This window comes from Arabidopsis thaliana, assembly GCF_000001735.4.
Source record: "Arabidopsis thaliana chromosome 1 sequence".
Lineage (NCBI taxonomy): Eukaryota > Viridiplantae > Streptophyta > Magnoliopsida > Brassicales > Brassicaceae > Arabidopsis > Arabidopsis thaliana.
Genome location: NC_003070.9, coordinates 26,816,498 through 26,830,465, shown reverse-complemented (window position 1 = coordinate 26,830,465; position 13,968 = coordinate 26,816,498). Strand labels below are relative to the sequence as shown.

Sequence of the window (13,968 nt, the reverse complement as noted above, 5' to 3'; positions counted from 1 at the left end):
ATCTTTCCACTACATGGAGTTGGTGAGATAGAGGTAGAGATTAGCAACAGAGACCATAAGTTACTCAACAGACACGTAATGTTCATTTCCCATGAAATCATGCATGCAAATTCTCATATAGGTCACGAGACCTGAATTTCATCCTTGTTTTGGACACCTTTCACATGCTTACCTTGTGATGCAACAAACTTCGTTTTTCACTTCCTTTATGCTAAACACTATAACCAACATATGCCACAAAAACAAAACTCTTGATCATCTTGCTTCTCTCTTTTCCCAGTTTGGTTTCTAGAATATGGAATCGAGCTTTCATTTCATCAATGAAGCTCTCCTTATCACTCAGACCTTTATCACTTTTCACCAATTCCTGGTAGCATCAGCCTGTGTTCTCATAGCTGTCTTTGGTTACTATTTCTTCAAACCAAGATGTATTATATACCTCATTGACTTCTCATGTTATCAACCTCCTGACTTCTTGCGAGCTCCGGTCTCTAATTTCATTGAGCATCTTACCATTTCCGGTGTTTTTGATCAAGAAAGTCTTGATCTCCAGCAGAAGATTTTAGAGCGATCAGGGATTAGTGATGACGCGAGCGTGCCTGCGACAGTCCATGAGATTCCACCAAACGCTTCTATCTCTGCAGCTAGAGAAGAAACTCATGAGATCCTCTTCGCTATTGTCCAAGATCTTTTCTCAAAGCATGAGATAGATCCAAAGAGTATTGACATCCTTGTGTCTAACTGCAGCCTATTCTGTCCTTCTCCATCCATAACTTCTATGATCATTAACAAGTTTGGCATGAGGAGTGACATAAAGAGCTTCAGTTTGAGCGGTATGGGCTGCAGCGCCGGGATTCTTTCGGTTAATCTCGTAAAAGATCTTATGAAGATTCATGGTGATTCTTTGGCCCTAGTGTTGAGTATGGAAGCTGTTAGTCCAAATGGTTACAGAGGGAAGTGTAAGTCGATGCTCATTGCCAACACTATCTTCAGAATGGGTGGGGCTGCGATTCTTCTTTCCAATAGGAAGCAAGATTCGCATAAGGCGAAATACAAACTCCAGCATATTATCAGAACTCATGTTGGTTCAGACACTGAATCGTACGAGAGTGTAATGCAGCAAGTTGATGAAGAAGGAAAAGTGGGAGTAGCATTGTCCAAGCAGCTTGTGAGGGTAGCATCAAAGGCCTTAAAGATCAACGTGGTGCAGTTAGGCCCTCGAGTGCTACCTTATTCAGAGCAGCTCAAATACATAATCTCATTCATCCAAAGAAAATGGGGAATGCACAAGGAGATATACACACCAAACTTCAAGAAAGCTTTTGAGCATTTCTGTATACATGCCGGAGGAAGGGCGATAATTGAAGGCGTGGAGAAGCATCTGAAGCTGGACAAGGAAGACGTAGAAGCTTCAAGGTCAACTCTATATCGTTATGGGAACACATCTTCGTCTTCGTTGTGGTATGAGCTGCAATACCTGGAAGCAAAAGGTAGAATGAAAATGGGAGATAAAGTATGGCAGATTGGGTTTGGAAGTGGCTTTAAGGCTAACAGTGCTGTCTGGAAATGCATCTCCGAGATCGATTCAAGAGGCAGGAATGCATGGTCTGATCGAATCCATTTGTATCCTGTCTGTGGAGATACTTCAAGTGCATTGAAGACAGAGCTTCTTTCTTGACATTGATTTCGCTGCTCTATAGAATAGTTTATCAATTCCTTCGTATTCTCTCTGGTTTGCTCTTAAGCTGATTCATGCATTGTAGGAACAACCTTTCACATTTTCATATTCTTCAAGATCTGTTTCTTTGAATCTCTCCTCTCACAAATGTTTTGTTATTGCAATATCAAATAGGATTTAGTATTTCAAGATGAACTGTTTCACACTAAAAACATATCCTGAAACACTAGAAGTTAAGAAGTAAGAACCTTAAGTTCAAACTTTTCTCAGTGCTAAAGAGTAACATTCTGCATTTTGTAAACTACTTCAGCTTCGATTCTTGTGTCCAACTCGGTTACCATATGTTCAATCAAACTCTGCAGCCTTCTGCATGATCCTGATAAAGCTTCTGATGAAGAATTCTTGGAACTCTTAACATCAGACTCAATCTCACCAATACTTTCCCTCATGTTCTCCACTGTTTGTTTCATGAGACCAAACTCTTGCGGCGGGTAAACACAAGCTCCAAGCTCATCAATCTGTACACCAATTCCTTGACACAACTTCAGTAACTTCTCAAACGAATCCACAAACTCACTATTATCCTTTGGATTCTCCAGCTTGATCATGCATGTGATAGCACGGATAAGCTCTTTTATAACAACGAGCGTCTCAGACACAATATCTGCTACCATTTTAGCAACTTCAAATTCTTCAGGAGACAGTTCATCGCCTAAATCATCGTCATCCGAGTTTGTCGAAACATTATGATCAGGTGAAGAAGAAGCAGGCTTCAGTTCTTTCATCTCCCTAAGCACATCCTTCATAGAAACAGCTACATGTGCCATCGCTCTTCCAATCGCTTTGATGTTTGTTTCAGGCACGTTCTTTAAATTAGAACATGCTTCCCACACTGCTCCTGCAAGCTGCGGAATCGTGGGCTTCCTTCCTTTCTCATATGATCCCTCTGTTTCCAAATAACAGAACCACCAGAAAAATTCATATACACAGTTGAAGTAATCTTCTTAAATCAATAAGCAGAAGAACATAGAGTCTTCTTATTACCGTATAAGGAAACAGAACCCTGCAACAATCTGAAGCTGGAATCAACAATTTGCTTCACAGAAGCGTGTATGGTCGAAGAGAGTGTAGTCCCAGCACCAACCATGCTTCCATGACAATGCAGCAAAAATCCTTGAAGAGCGTTGAAGTATGCTTCCATAGTCTCCTTCATTGCTTCAGCTTTTGGAGGTTCTCCAGTGATCCATAGCATTCCCACTATTGGAATTAAGCCACAAAACAACAAAACAATTGAAGAATTTGTTTTTCTTTAACAACAAGACAGAAACTGGCAAAAGAAAAACCTATAGTAGCTTGTTTGGAGAGATGATCAGAAATCTGAAGGACATCGTTCCAATATAATTTGTCTTGTGTCGGAGACGGAACTTGCTCGAACAACTGCAAAAATTCACCAAACCCTGTCTCTAAATCAGTAATCAAATCCATCACCAACACACAAAAACACGAAATGGTGAAATAAAAAACCTGGAGAGTATCGTTGATGGTGTTTTGATAACTAGTAAGGATTTGATTCAATTCGTCTATGTTTGGTTTCGCCATCTCCGTCTTCCTTCACCTCTCGACGCCTCAAGTCTAATTTCCTACGTTAGGGTTTTTTGCACTTGGTCTACAACACTTTCGTATTTCTACAATTCGCTGAACGACGTCGTTTATGTTAAGATGGCCGTTTCTTCACGTCTCTTTCTACAATATTATTTATTCCTAAAATGCCCTTCATATATATTTGCCTCCAGTTTTTTAAAAAATTCCTACTCAATTTGGTGAATCAAATCATAATTGAAGTTTGATTGTAACTTTTCAATAAGGGAGAGAACTGAGAGGACCATATCATGTGAATAGAAAGAAAGAAGAGGCCAAAAACTCATGTGAACAATCAATTCCTTCATTACTATACTCGAAAACAACAATACCAAACATCGAATTAATAAAAACACACAACATTTAACGGATTAATGGTGATGGAATGGAAACTGTTTGATTTAGCTGATGTATTCATGTTCTTCTTCACTTTCTTTCTCTTCATACTCATCACCCATCACTCTTTCTCTAGCCTTTCTCGCCTGCCAATATCATTCAATACACATCACTTTCACTTTCCTAAACCCACTAGCCAATTTATTTGACCATAACATAAATCAACATATTAAAGTACATCACTTTCACTTAACGAACCTGTTTTTTCCAATTAGTGAGGATTACGATAAGACCGAGCAAAACAGCTTGTACACATGACCCAACTGTGATTCCAATCCAGAGTCCTCTTCCTCTCATTTTAAACCCAAAAGCTAATAGTATAGCAGTTGGTATTCCAAAGAGATAGTATGCTGCTAGGTTTACGTATGCCCCAATATCTTGCCTCCCTGATCCTCTAGCCACACCTGTTTCAGTAAACACATTTTATAACTCTTAACTTCATTGAATTAGATCTCTTAAAACATTATAGAAGGAGATCATCTAACCCGAGAGAGCTGCGTGAAGGGCATCGAATATGACCGATAAAGAAAGCAGTGGAGCCATTGATTTTACATAGTCTACAACTTCAGTTTCAGAACTGAATAGGTAACCAAATACATTTCTTGCACCAAAGACTATTGCACCCACCATTATTGATTCTACACCTGTTATAACCATCGCTGTGTAAACCGCCATTCGAGCTTGTTTCGGGTTTCCAGCTCCTAACTCGTTTGCAACTCTTGTACTGCAACAACAACAACAACAGAGAGGCGGTTTCAGGTTTTAGATAGATAGCTTTGCAAAATCGAAAGTTGAGTGAGAAAGAACCTTGCTGCTGCACCGAGACTCTCTGGGATTTGGTACAAGGAGGATTGTGTTGAAAGACTGTTAAACAAGAATGAAAGCAACTGATTGGTATGATAATATTCCATTCTAAAACCAAGTCTATAGAAGATAAAAGAAAAATGGAAACAAACCAGACTGAGAGAACAGAGGCTTCTAGCTTCGGATTTGGTAAAATACCAGAGAGCAGGACTAAAAATTCGAATGACCACCACTCAAGGCTAATCCAACAACACCAAAGAGATTCATGTCAACAACTCTATGACTAAAACCAAAAGAGGCATGAAGAGAAGTTTGATATACCAAATCATAGATGCAGATGGGATTCCAAACCGGAAAAACTCTCCCATTCCTTCAAACAAACTCATGGAGATAGTTGCACGGCTCTTGCTACAGCTAGAAGAAAACGTCATGTATAATCCAAGAACAGTCACGTTTAGCCAGTAAGAAACACCGATCGCAATAGCTGCACCGAGGCTTCCAAGACCAAACTTAAAGACCAAGCTCCAACAGAGGACAATGTGGATACAGAGAGAAGAGACTGAACTCATAACCAAAGGCAAAATCAGAGACTGTGCTTGGAAAAACCGAACAAGCGGCTGCAAAGTAGCGTAACCAAAGAGCGCGGGTATGAGCCAAGTTGCAAACTTCCCAGCTTCTTGAGCAACCATAGCATCTTGTCCAATAAGAGAAAGTATATCACCAATGTATGTCCAGAGAAGAGAGAGAGGAATACACACAAGAAACAAAGAGACAATTCCTGTGTAAGTATGAACACCAAGCTTCTCATATTGCTTAGCTCCATTAGCTTGACCACATAAAGTTTCCAACGCACTAGCCAATCCAAACTGTGTGATTACCACAACCACAATTTAGAATCTTAAGCTAATAAAAATGAAAAAGAGAAAGATCAAGAAAGAGACATACAACGACGCTGAAACCGGTGACGCTGCAGAAAGAAACAGCAATGGCGGTGCTAGAGAGGAAAAGCTCACCGAGATGACCAACCATCATTATAGATATCACCTGAAGAACATACATAGACGAGTTCACTGCAATCATCGGACCGGCGATGTAACTAAGTTTCTTCGTTTCCCGCAAAAACCCATCTTTCTTGTTTACTTCTTCTCTGTCGCTCACAACAAGCAAGCCCTTCTCCGCCGAATCCATTCTCTCTTCTTCTTCCCCTGAGATTTGTTGTTTCAATCTAATACTTTAACCTCTTTCTCCGAATCAACCCTATACTTTATATACTAATATTATATGATATCTTCTGTGGAATTTATAGCGGCGTGTCGTATATTGATTCTACACCTCGAGATACAGATACATGCGTCGTCCTCTCTTATTCAGCCGCCATAAATTCTCTCTCGATCTAAATAATGGCACTTGATTATAGCAAATTAAGAAAAGTCTTTGTTAAAAAAAAAAAACTTTACATGCAAATCACCAAAGTACTATACAATAATGCGTTGAAATATTATAATCTTAACTTGTTTAATTAGTCAAGCGGTCTGTTAAAAATTTAATTAATTACAATGTTGATTCATTGATTCATTTTGAATATAAGTATGTTACTTCCTCATAAAGGTATCAAAACGAATCAAAAACAAAATTTTCTCTGTTTTGTTTTTTTATTCATTTTGATATCAAAAATCTTCCTCTTTAAGGTATCAAAAGATTTGTTCAAAAAAGAAAAATCTTCTTGTTTATCATGTGAAGTTTGTGAACCAATCAAAATTTATCTTCAGATCCTTTTTTTTTTCAATTTCATAATCGTAAGTCAAAAGAAAATATCTGTTTGCTTTTTTTCTAACGCACTTGTGTTTCCTCAAACTTATTATTTTTAAACTCATGTGCACGTACATGTAAACATTCATTTCCTCTCTTTTTCTTTTTTTTCTTGTCAAAACATTCATTTCCTCTTTAGTCACTACTATTATCGAAAACATTCATTTCCTCTTTAGTCATTACTATTATAGTATTATAGAAGATCATATATATCATGTGTATGATGAAGTCTCTTGGTTTAGCTGATCTCTTCATGTTCTTTATTACTTTCTTTATCTCCAAACCCCTCACCCATGGCCATCAGTCTTCAACAAGTCAAAGTAAATTGATAAATTCAGTATTTTTCATTAGACACCCCAAAGTATAAAAATGTATCGTTGATACGGTGATACAAGAACCAAAAGATGGAAAGATATATAAAGAATTTTCAACTTTTCATCAACCATCAAAATATAACTCTGATCCAAGTCATTAACGTTCAATTTGGTTAGAGTTCTGTTCTATTATGTGTTGATCCATAAATGGTAAAAAGATTGAATAGTATACAAATAAAAAGAGCCTATTTCAACCCAAACTTTTCTTTCCTAAACGTTTTAAAAATTCAAAAAAATTTGTACCTTAAAATTTGTGTGTAAATCAAAATATAGTTCATTTCTCGAGTTTCATATATATACATAGACGAAAGACATCAAGATCATACACAACATCAGAAGATGAATTTACAAAATACGAGAGAGACCTTCTTGCTAATGCTAACAACTAAATTACCAACCCCACTTCACGCGCCTCTAGCAACCTCAGAAGCTCCAATCACCGTCTTATCCTCTTGATTCTCCGCCGGCAAACCAAAATTGGTCGGCGCGTGAGGTCCAATCAGCTTAATTGAAGCGTTATCATAAGCTAGAGCAGCTTCCTCAGCAGTGTTAAAAGTACCCAGCCAGAGACGATCACGTCGTCCTTTACAAGCTCCTCTTCCACATCTGATCTCCGCCACCCACTTCCCCCACGGCCTCTGCCTCACTCCACGATATTTCTTCTCCGTTTTCGCCGTCTTGAGAAATTCCGCCGGGATCCTGATTTTGAACCGTGTTTTGCAGACATCGAGTTTATCGGCGGAATCGGAAGGATCGATTACGATCTCTTTAACGAGGCGTTTCCCACGGCGCCGAGTCTGGGATGCTCCTCCACGCTCCTCCGTGTCTTCGTCGCTAGAAGAATCGGTGGCTTCTGCGTCGGTGAATGAGATTCTGATAATACGCTTCATAGTGAATTTGCGGAAATTAGGGTTCCGTCTTCGTCTCCATTAAAAGGAAAGCATTTGAGAGAAAGAATATGTTTTTATTCTTTCAGAATCTCTTTTTCTGATGCTTTTCATCTTTACTTATTTACTTCTCTATTTTTTTCTAACCAATCCTATGTGGGCCGTATGGGCCTCAGAGCTGAAAATGCAGTAAAATCCATGAAATTTCTCAACATGGCTTGAAGCCCATCTTCTAAAGGAAAAAACGCTTTACTCTTTTTTCCTTCATCTATGTAATAAGAAGCAGAAATTTAGGAATAAGTTTGAAACTTTAATCACACATAAGAGTAAGTGCAAAAACATGAACAATGTTCTTGCCTTCCGTGTCAATTTTGTATATATATATATATATATATATATATATATATATGTGTGTCAGTATATAATCTCCTTTTATATGATTATAAACTCATTTGTCCCATGTCTTCTTCTTCTTCAATGGACTTACTCATGTGTCTGCTTCTTCTAATCTCTCCGGTTGTTCTGGCCAAGTCTTCTTCCACCGTCCCTGCTATCTTTACCTTCGGTGACTCTATTTTTGACGCCGGAAACAACCATTACAACAAAAACTGTACCGCTCAGGCTGATTTTCCTCCTTATGGTTCTTCCTTTTTCCACCGTCCTACTGGGAGGTTCACCAACGGAAGAACCGTCGCTGACTTCATCTGTAACAAATTACCTCCCAACTCGTTAACTAAAACATTTCTTCTTCTGCAAGGAACCTTACTTTTGTCTCTTTTTTCTTTTCTTGACGCAATAATTGCAGCGGAATTTGTAGGCCTTCCATTACAGAAACCATTCTTGGAATTGCAGATTCAAATCTTGAATGGAACTTCAAACTTTTCAAATGGCATTAACTTTGCTAGTGCTGGTAGTGGTCTCTTGCTTGATACCAACAAATTTATGGTAAATATCTACCTTGACCAAATAAAATGTTTGTTTCTTGTGAATCACTCATTAAGTACACATATCAAATGTAGGGCGTGACACCGATCCAAACCCAGCTACAGCAATTCCAGACACTTGTAGAGCAAAACCTTATCGAAAAATCTATAATCCAAGAGTCTCTCTTCTTATTAGAAACTGGTTCTAACGACATCTTCAACTACTTCCTCCCATTCCGAGCTCCTACACTTTCTCCAGACGCTTATGTGAACGCAATGTTAGACCAAGTGAACAAAACGATTGATCAGATCTACAAACTAGGCGCACGCCGCATCGCTTTCTTCTCCTTAGGTCCTGTAGGTTGTGTCCCTGCAAGAGCCATGCTTCCTAATGCCCCAACCAATAAATGCTTTGGTAAGATGAATGTTATGGCCAAGATGTATAATAAAAGACTTGAAGATATAGTGAACATAATCCCCACTAAGTACCCTGGAGCCATTGCGGTGTTTGGAGCTGTATATGGTATCACTCACAGATTTCAAACCTACCCTGCCCGTTACGGTAAACTCAATATAGTTAATTAACTTCCATCTTTGAGATCTTTTTCAAATGTGTCTATGAGAAAGCTGAATCATGTTTTTGGTGAAGGGTTTTCGGATGTTTCAAACGCGTGTTGTGGGAACGGTACACTGGGAGGATTGATGCAGTGTGGAAGAGAAGGATACAAGATTTGCAATAACCCAAATGAGTTTCTGTTTTGGGATTTTTATCATCCCACAGAACACACTTACCGTCTCATGTCAAAAGCTTTATGGAATGGAAACAAAAACCATATCAGACCATTTAATCTCATGGCTCTTGCCACCAACAAGATCACATTTTAATACTTATATCTCCCTTGTATATAGAATTCATAATGAGTTTGTATCTGAATTAAGACTCGAAATCATTGTGAAAACAAAAGCCAGAAAGTGAAACTTCGCTCCACTTCTGGTCTCTTCTTCCTCTTCTACTGTAACATGAACGCTACAAAATGTTTTTATTGTTCTCTTTCATATCATTATGAAATACAATATCTGATTCTATCTAACTATACCTCTATACTATACGCATTCTACAGAAAGCTTAGGTTCGTCATCTGAGTGATGAGTATCCAAGCCGTTACCAAAGCTATCATCTTTTCTTTGAGGGTGTGGATCCGCAAACACTTCCTCCCTTTGGGGGCGGTTCGCATAGAATATCCATAGCACCAGACATAGTAAGACTCCTACGGAGATCAGTCCGAGTCCTGCGTTCACAATCCTCAGATTACGTACTAACGGTGGACAGTAATCTGAGGTAATACTCATAAATGTTTCCCTAACAAAGTTGCAATCTCGGAAGCTAAGCAATGGAGGCGTGTAATGCTCTAGAGCGTAGCTCTCATTCACAGCTGCTACCAACTGTCCAAAGGTATCTGGCGTTACTCTCCCCACGGTGGTGCAGATTCCAGATGGTGTAACCTCGCATTTGTAATTCTCCCAGACCTGAAAAGAGAAGTTTAGTAAGACATGTCTCAGACCTGGTGGTGTTTTGTTCAAGATATACAAAGATAGGTGAGTAGGAAAGTACCGATGATGCATTTTCTATTGATAGTTCCCAAGGCGAGCACTGGCGATCTTCCATGTTTGCATCAAATGGGATGCATAAAGGAGGCATCGGAGGTCCAGACTGGTTGTAATAGCGGTCTTGACCTGGAGCTGGGTTTGTATTGGCAACAGCATAGACAAAGGTGTTTACAACGGTCACGATGCTGTTGATAACAACTTTACTCTGTGAAAGAGTCTGGTTTGTTGTTTGCTGATCAACGCATGGGAGAATGCTGCTGAGAGCTGTTTCTGCGTGAGGATTATCAACCCATTCCTTCATTGCTACACACGTATCAGAAATTGCACTGGACACCAAAACAATGACATTTAGTTGACTACATTTGCGAGTCTACTTAATAAGGCAAGAGAAAACAAACATTCAGAACAGCAAAATCTTACTTGTTTAGGATCAGAAAGACTCCACAAAGAACAAATGTCACAGCCACAAGTATCCACCCACTCACGACGAATCTATCATTATATACATCCCCATCAGTCAGCTTTCAATTTATTTTAAACCACTATAAATTAACGAAAATGAAGAAGTTGGGGATTAAAAGGCTCACATATGAACAACATGTTGGTGGCGGAGGACAGAAAGCACTGTAATAACGCAAATAACAGATAAAAAGTTGAAGTCAAGTGGATGTCACAGCTAATAAAAAGGAGATACCAAAGAAGCATATACACATCAACTGGACTTACATAGACCTACAAAAGAAAGGATGAGCATCACAGTAGCGACCGTGATCAAAGCTGATCGCCTGAAAATGTACATATACAGAGTTATATCAACACTGTCTTCCCTGTTAATCATAAATTGGTACCACTCAGCTAACAGTACAGGGCAACTTACACAGCATAGAAAACTCTCTTAATTTTAGCAGCGTTATCTGTTGTTGTCTCTCCCAGTGTTACAGCTGCAGTGTTAAGATTGACATTTAACTTGTCAATTTCACCCATTACATCAGACGGAATGACAATCTGTGTCACGTTAATCGTTTTCGCAAGGGACAGATATTGAGTCACATTCTGGAGGATCTCCACAGTGTAGTCTGACTGGTTTACAACATACTTAAGAGTATGCATAGCTTCGGTATGAAACTTATCTTGTCCAACAGATAAAAGAATGCATCCCACCCTGAAAAAAAAAAACCAGTGCAATCTCAGGAACAACAAATTTCAAATGACAGAGAACCAAAAAACAATGTAGAAGAGTTGAGGAATATTACGCTGCAACACATGTAAACACAATCAACAAAATGAAACAGATTCTTCGTGTATCGAATGATGATCCTTTAGCTTTATCACATATTCTCCATTTGAAGCAATGATAAACAACAAGAAGAGAGCCAAAAGACAAGAGCCAGATAACAGCTAGTATGAAACCAGGAGCACCTGTAAATCCAACAGACTGCAAATAGATGTTCATTACTAACAGATCCTGTAACTAATAAAATCGGAGATGACAAAGAAGAGGAGAGGGACTTACAGCCCAATAGTGATTATTGGTGATGTTCCAGCCACCATGGTAAGGCTTAAAAGCTCTAAGAATGTCAGGTCTCTTGGTTCTATGAGCTGCTAAGAGGAGGTAATCAGAGACAACATCATCAGATTCAGGTCCTGGTGCTAATGAGATTCCACCTTTCCATGTTCCAAAATTCGGTGAACCTGATTTTGTAGCAAAACCAAAATTACATAATCAGAATTCAAACTTCATAACAATTCTATAAGCTTGCTTAATACTACCAGGAAGCAAACTAATCTCGAATTTAGCAGATCGTTAACAGAAGAAGCATTTAGATATTGGTAATTCTGGAACCAAGACTATGCTACAAATCCCAGAAACTTCAAAAAAGCGTCGTTTGGGATGAAAAACATAGAACCGCGATTCACGTTTATAAACGAAACAGCATAAATCAAACGCGAAAATCGCATCAGCGTGCAACAAAACAAAGAGAGGAGAAACCTAATATGAGTCTGAGAGGATCCTGTGAAGCGGAAACAGATGAATCAACGGAATGCGGAAGAGAGAAGAAAGCGAGAGAAACGAAAACGACGACGGAGAGGATAAAGAAGCTCATCTTCTTCTTCTTCCTCAGTCACTAGGATGCTACGTCGACAAAACGAGTTCGAGGCATGAGAGATAGCAAAATTCAAATCAGGATATGATCAGATCGGAGAAGCAGCCATTGTTGAAGAAGATGCTCCACGAAAACGCAGGTGAGGAAGAGAGAGATTTATCCCCGCGCTTACGCTTACGCTTATGGGGCTTTAAGCTGAATTTGGCTCTCTCTTCAATGAGGAAAGTGAAAAGGAAGAAGAGTGCTTTATTAGGAGGCGTCCTTTACTCTCTCTTTTGTCCTTTTCCACTTTTCTTGTTTTCACACGCACACTACTATTCAATTTGAGTAAAGATGATTTAACAAATGAAGATTTAGTTGTATAACAACTTGTACTAATTGAGTAATTGTTAGGTATTAAACTGGTAATGTATTGGGTTTATATAGGAAGAAATCTGAGAGAAGATAAAGAAATTAATTTTTAAAAATTAAAATGGTAAAATAAAAATATAAAGATTTTTATTGACAATTAATGATTTGGTTATAATTCTGTTAAAGCATGGTTGTTTAAAAATTAAGATTCAATTAATTTGATTATGCACATTGAGTACAAGTGGGTCCCACTAGGGGACTCGACTCGATGGATCTAAATAAACTTAACGTGGTGGTGGCGTCCCTCCCTTCCGTCTCGGTGTCTCTTGTGGCTGTATCTTCTGTAGCCACGTGGTCCTTTAATCGGGACGCTGCTACATTGATTGGACCATTATTATTCGAGAGTCATGTGTTTTGTTTTTTTACTATGGGTTTATGTATTTTGCCATAAGTTTGTATTAGTTTCTATCAATCATGCATTGTTTTGTGTCTATAGTCTATACAATTCACCTGAATATCTAATTCAATCGCCATTACAAGTTTAACAATCGCCACTACAACCTATCAGTAACTAATGTTGGATGTGTGGCGTTTGTTTGATTAAAGAAAATAGCGTTTATTTTCTTAATTTTGACCAAATTTTTTACTGATATAGGTTGAATTTAGGACATGATTATTTTCACATGGATTGCGTTTTTCTATCACATGAGTAGTGTTATTGTAGGTTGCCTTCAAGAGTTACGTGAGATAGAATTTTTATATATATTTTTTTCAAAGTAATTTGCAGGAAAAGAGGGTATTTTTAAATAAGTATTTGCTTTCGGACCTGACTTTAAGACTTTGAATTTTACCATAACTTGCGGTTTGGGTTATGTGATCTTAAGACTTTTTAGACTCTTCCTAGTGACGGCAACATTTTTCTCCACATCGACGGAAATAAAAGTTTTCTTTTGACGTGGGCAATTAAACTATTAAAGTGTCTCACTCCAATGCCTTACATTTTTATGAAACTATTCTAGGACATTTTACAACCAACAAAGAGCTATATTACAAAGAAGCTGATAACAGTTTTTATACCAAAATCACTTTAATGTGTATGAGTGGTGGGTTTGGTATTTGATATACGTCTCTACTTTTATCTTTAATACGAAAAGAAAAAAGTGTATCTCTTATATGAAAAGTTTTTCTTTCTAACATTAAAGTAAGATACTAATTTGTTTTTAAAGTCGATATATGTTTGGTTGTGATTCATAAAATATTAACATGCCATTGGAGTGGGTTATTTGGTAGAGTCAAGAGTGTTCAAATGCGTGAGAGGAAGCATGTGAGAGGATCATGTGAACCCAAAATGTCTGAGATCTGTTTTTATTGAGGATGCAACTTTCTTGCTTTGTG

General features: G+C 38.3%; 6 protein-coding genes across 7 annotated transcripts; 2 read left to right on the top strand and 4 right to left on the bottom strand.

The window, feature by feature from the left end:
- Window positions 1-257: 257 nt before the first annotated feature.
- Window positions 258-1,765, top strand: KCS7 (3-ketoacyl-CoA synthase 7). The gene has a single exon (NM_105785.2). The coding sequence runs from the start codon at window positions 296-298 to the stop codon at window positions 1,676-1,678; it is 1,383 nt and encodes a 460-aa protein (NP_177272.1). The 5' UTR covers window positions 258-295; the 3' UTR covers window positions 1,679-1,765.
- Window positions 1,766-1,791: 26 nt separating this feature from the next.
- AT1G71150 (cyclin-D1-binding protein) lies at window positions 1,792-3,320 on the bottom strand. 2 transcript variants are annotated; one of them, NM_105784.2, is made up of 4 exons: window positions 3,203-3,320; window positions 3,022-3,115; window positions 2,723-2,935; window positions 1,792-2,624 (listed from the first exon to the last, which is right to left on the bottom strand). In NM_105784.2, the coding sequence occupies exons 1-4, from the start codon at window positions 3,275-3,277 to the stop codon at window positions 1,951-1,953; spliced, it is 1,056 nt and encodes a 351-aa protein (NP_177271.1). In that variant the 5' UTR covers window positions 3,278-3,320; the 3' UTR covers window positions 1,792-1,950. The 2 variants fall into 2 exon arrangements, with proteins under 2 accessions (NP_177271.1, NP_001320746.1); NM_001334486.1 differs by lacking the exons at window positions 3,022-3,115; window positions 3,203-3,320 and having other exon boundaries at window positions 2,723-2,979.
- Window positions 3,321-3,551: 231 nt separating this feature from the next.
- Window positions 3,552-5,902, bottom strand: AT1G71140 (MATE efflux family protein). The gene is made up of 7 exons (NM_105783.3): window positions 5,462-5,902; window positions 4,838-5,382; window positions 4,669-4,755; window positions 4,520-4,576; window positions 4,198-4,436; window positions 3,911-4,116; window positions 3,552-3,798 (listed from the first exon to the last, which is right to left on the bottom strand). The coding sequence occupies exons 1-7, from the start codon at window positions 5,702-5,704 to the stop codon at window positions 3,718-3,720; spliced, it is 1,458 nt and encodes a 485-aa protein (NP_177270.1). The 5' UTR covers window positions 5,705-5,902; the 3' UTR covers window positions 3,552-3,717.
- An 892-nt stretch (window positions 5,903-6,794) lies between these two features.
- CRF8 (Integrase-type DNA-binding superfamily protein) lies at window positions 6,795-7,949 on the bottom strand. The gene has a single exon (NM_105782.3). It carries the CDS (start codon window positions 7,587-7,589, stop codon window positions 7,104-7,106), a length of 486 nt encoding a protein of 161 aa, NP_565012.1. The 5' UTR covers window positions 7,590-7,949; the 3' UTR covers window positions 6,795-7,103.
- A 29-nt stretch (window positions 7,950-7,978) lies between these two features.
- GLIP6 (GDSL-motif lipase/hydrolase 6) lies at window positions 7,979-9,394 on the top strand (the record flags this gene model as incomplete). Its single annotated transcript, NM_105781.2, has 4 exons — window positions 7,979-8,292; window positions 8,392-8,531; window positions 8,606-9,071; window positions 9,159-9,394. Exons 1-4 carry the CDS (start codon window positions 8,046-8,048, stop codon window positions 9,392-9,394), a joined length of 1,089 nt encoding a protein of 362 aa, NP_177268.1. The 5' UTR covers window positions 7,979-8,045.
- Window positions 9,372-12,588, bottom strand: AT1G71110 (uncharacterized protein). Its single transcript, NM_105780.4, has 9 exons — window positions 12,108-12,588; window positions 11,631-11,809; window positions 11,371-11,552; window positions 10,995-11,279; window positions 10,844-10,902; window positions 10,705-10,741; window positions 10,538-10,609; window positions 10,122-10,443; window positions 9,372-10,036 (listed from the first exon to the last, which is right to left on the bottom strand). The coding sequence occupies exons 1-9, from the start codon at window positions 12,220-12,222 to the stop codon at window positions 9,614-9,616; spliced, it is 1,674 nt and encodes a 557-aa protein (NP_177267.2). The 5' UTR covers window positions 12,223-12,588; the 3' UTR covers window positions 9,372-9,613.
- Between the last annotated feature and the right edge of the window lie 1,380 nt (window positions 12,589-13,968).

Bases quoted from the DNA above. Each gene is read 5' to 3' on its own strand.
- KCS7 (NM_105785.2), top strand. From the start codon at position 296: ATGGAATCGAGCTTTCATTTCATCAATGAAGCTCTCCTTATCACTCAG.
- AT1G71150 (NM_105784.2), bottom strand. From the start codon at position 3,277: ATGGCGAAACCAAACATAGACGAATTGAATCAAATCCTTACTAGTTAT. The intron at 3,116-3,202 runs GTTTTTTATTTC...GAATTTTTGCAG, and splicing joins CCATCAACGATACTCTCCAG to TTGTTCGAGCAAGTTCCGTC. The intron at 2,936-3,021 runs GTTTTTCTTTTG...TAATTCCAATAG, and splicing joins CTCCAAACAAGCTACTATAG to TGGGAATGCTATGGATCACT.
- AT1G71140 (NM_105783.3), bottom strand. From the start codon at position 5,704: ATGGATTCGGCGGAGAAGGGCTTGCTTGTTGTGAGCGACAGAGAAGAA. The intron at 4,437-4,519 runs GTTCTTTCTCAC...TTGTTGTTGCAG, and splicing joins AGTCTCGGTGCAGCAGCAAG to TACAAGAGTTGCAAACGAGT. The intron at 4,117-4,197 runs GTTAGATGATCT...TTACTGAAACAG, and splicing joins CCTTCACGCAGCTCTCTCGG to GTGTGGCTAGAGGATCAGGG.
- CRF8 (NM_105782.3), bottom strand. From the start codon at position 7,589: ATGAAGCGTATTATCAGAATCTCATTCACCGACGCAGAAGCCACCGAT.
- AT1G71110 (NM_105780.4), bottom strand. From the start codon at position 12,222: ATGAGCTTCTTTATCCTCTCCGTCGTCGTTTTCGTTTCTCTCGCTTTC. The intron at 10,444-10,537 runs GTAAGATTTTGC...TTTGGTGTCCAG, and splicing joins GTCTTTCTGATCCTAAACAA to TGCAATTTCTGATACGTGTG. The intron at 10,037-10,121 runs GTACTTTCCTAC...TTCTCTTTTCAG, and splicing joins CAATAGAAAATGCATCATCG to GTCTGGGAGAATTACAAATG.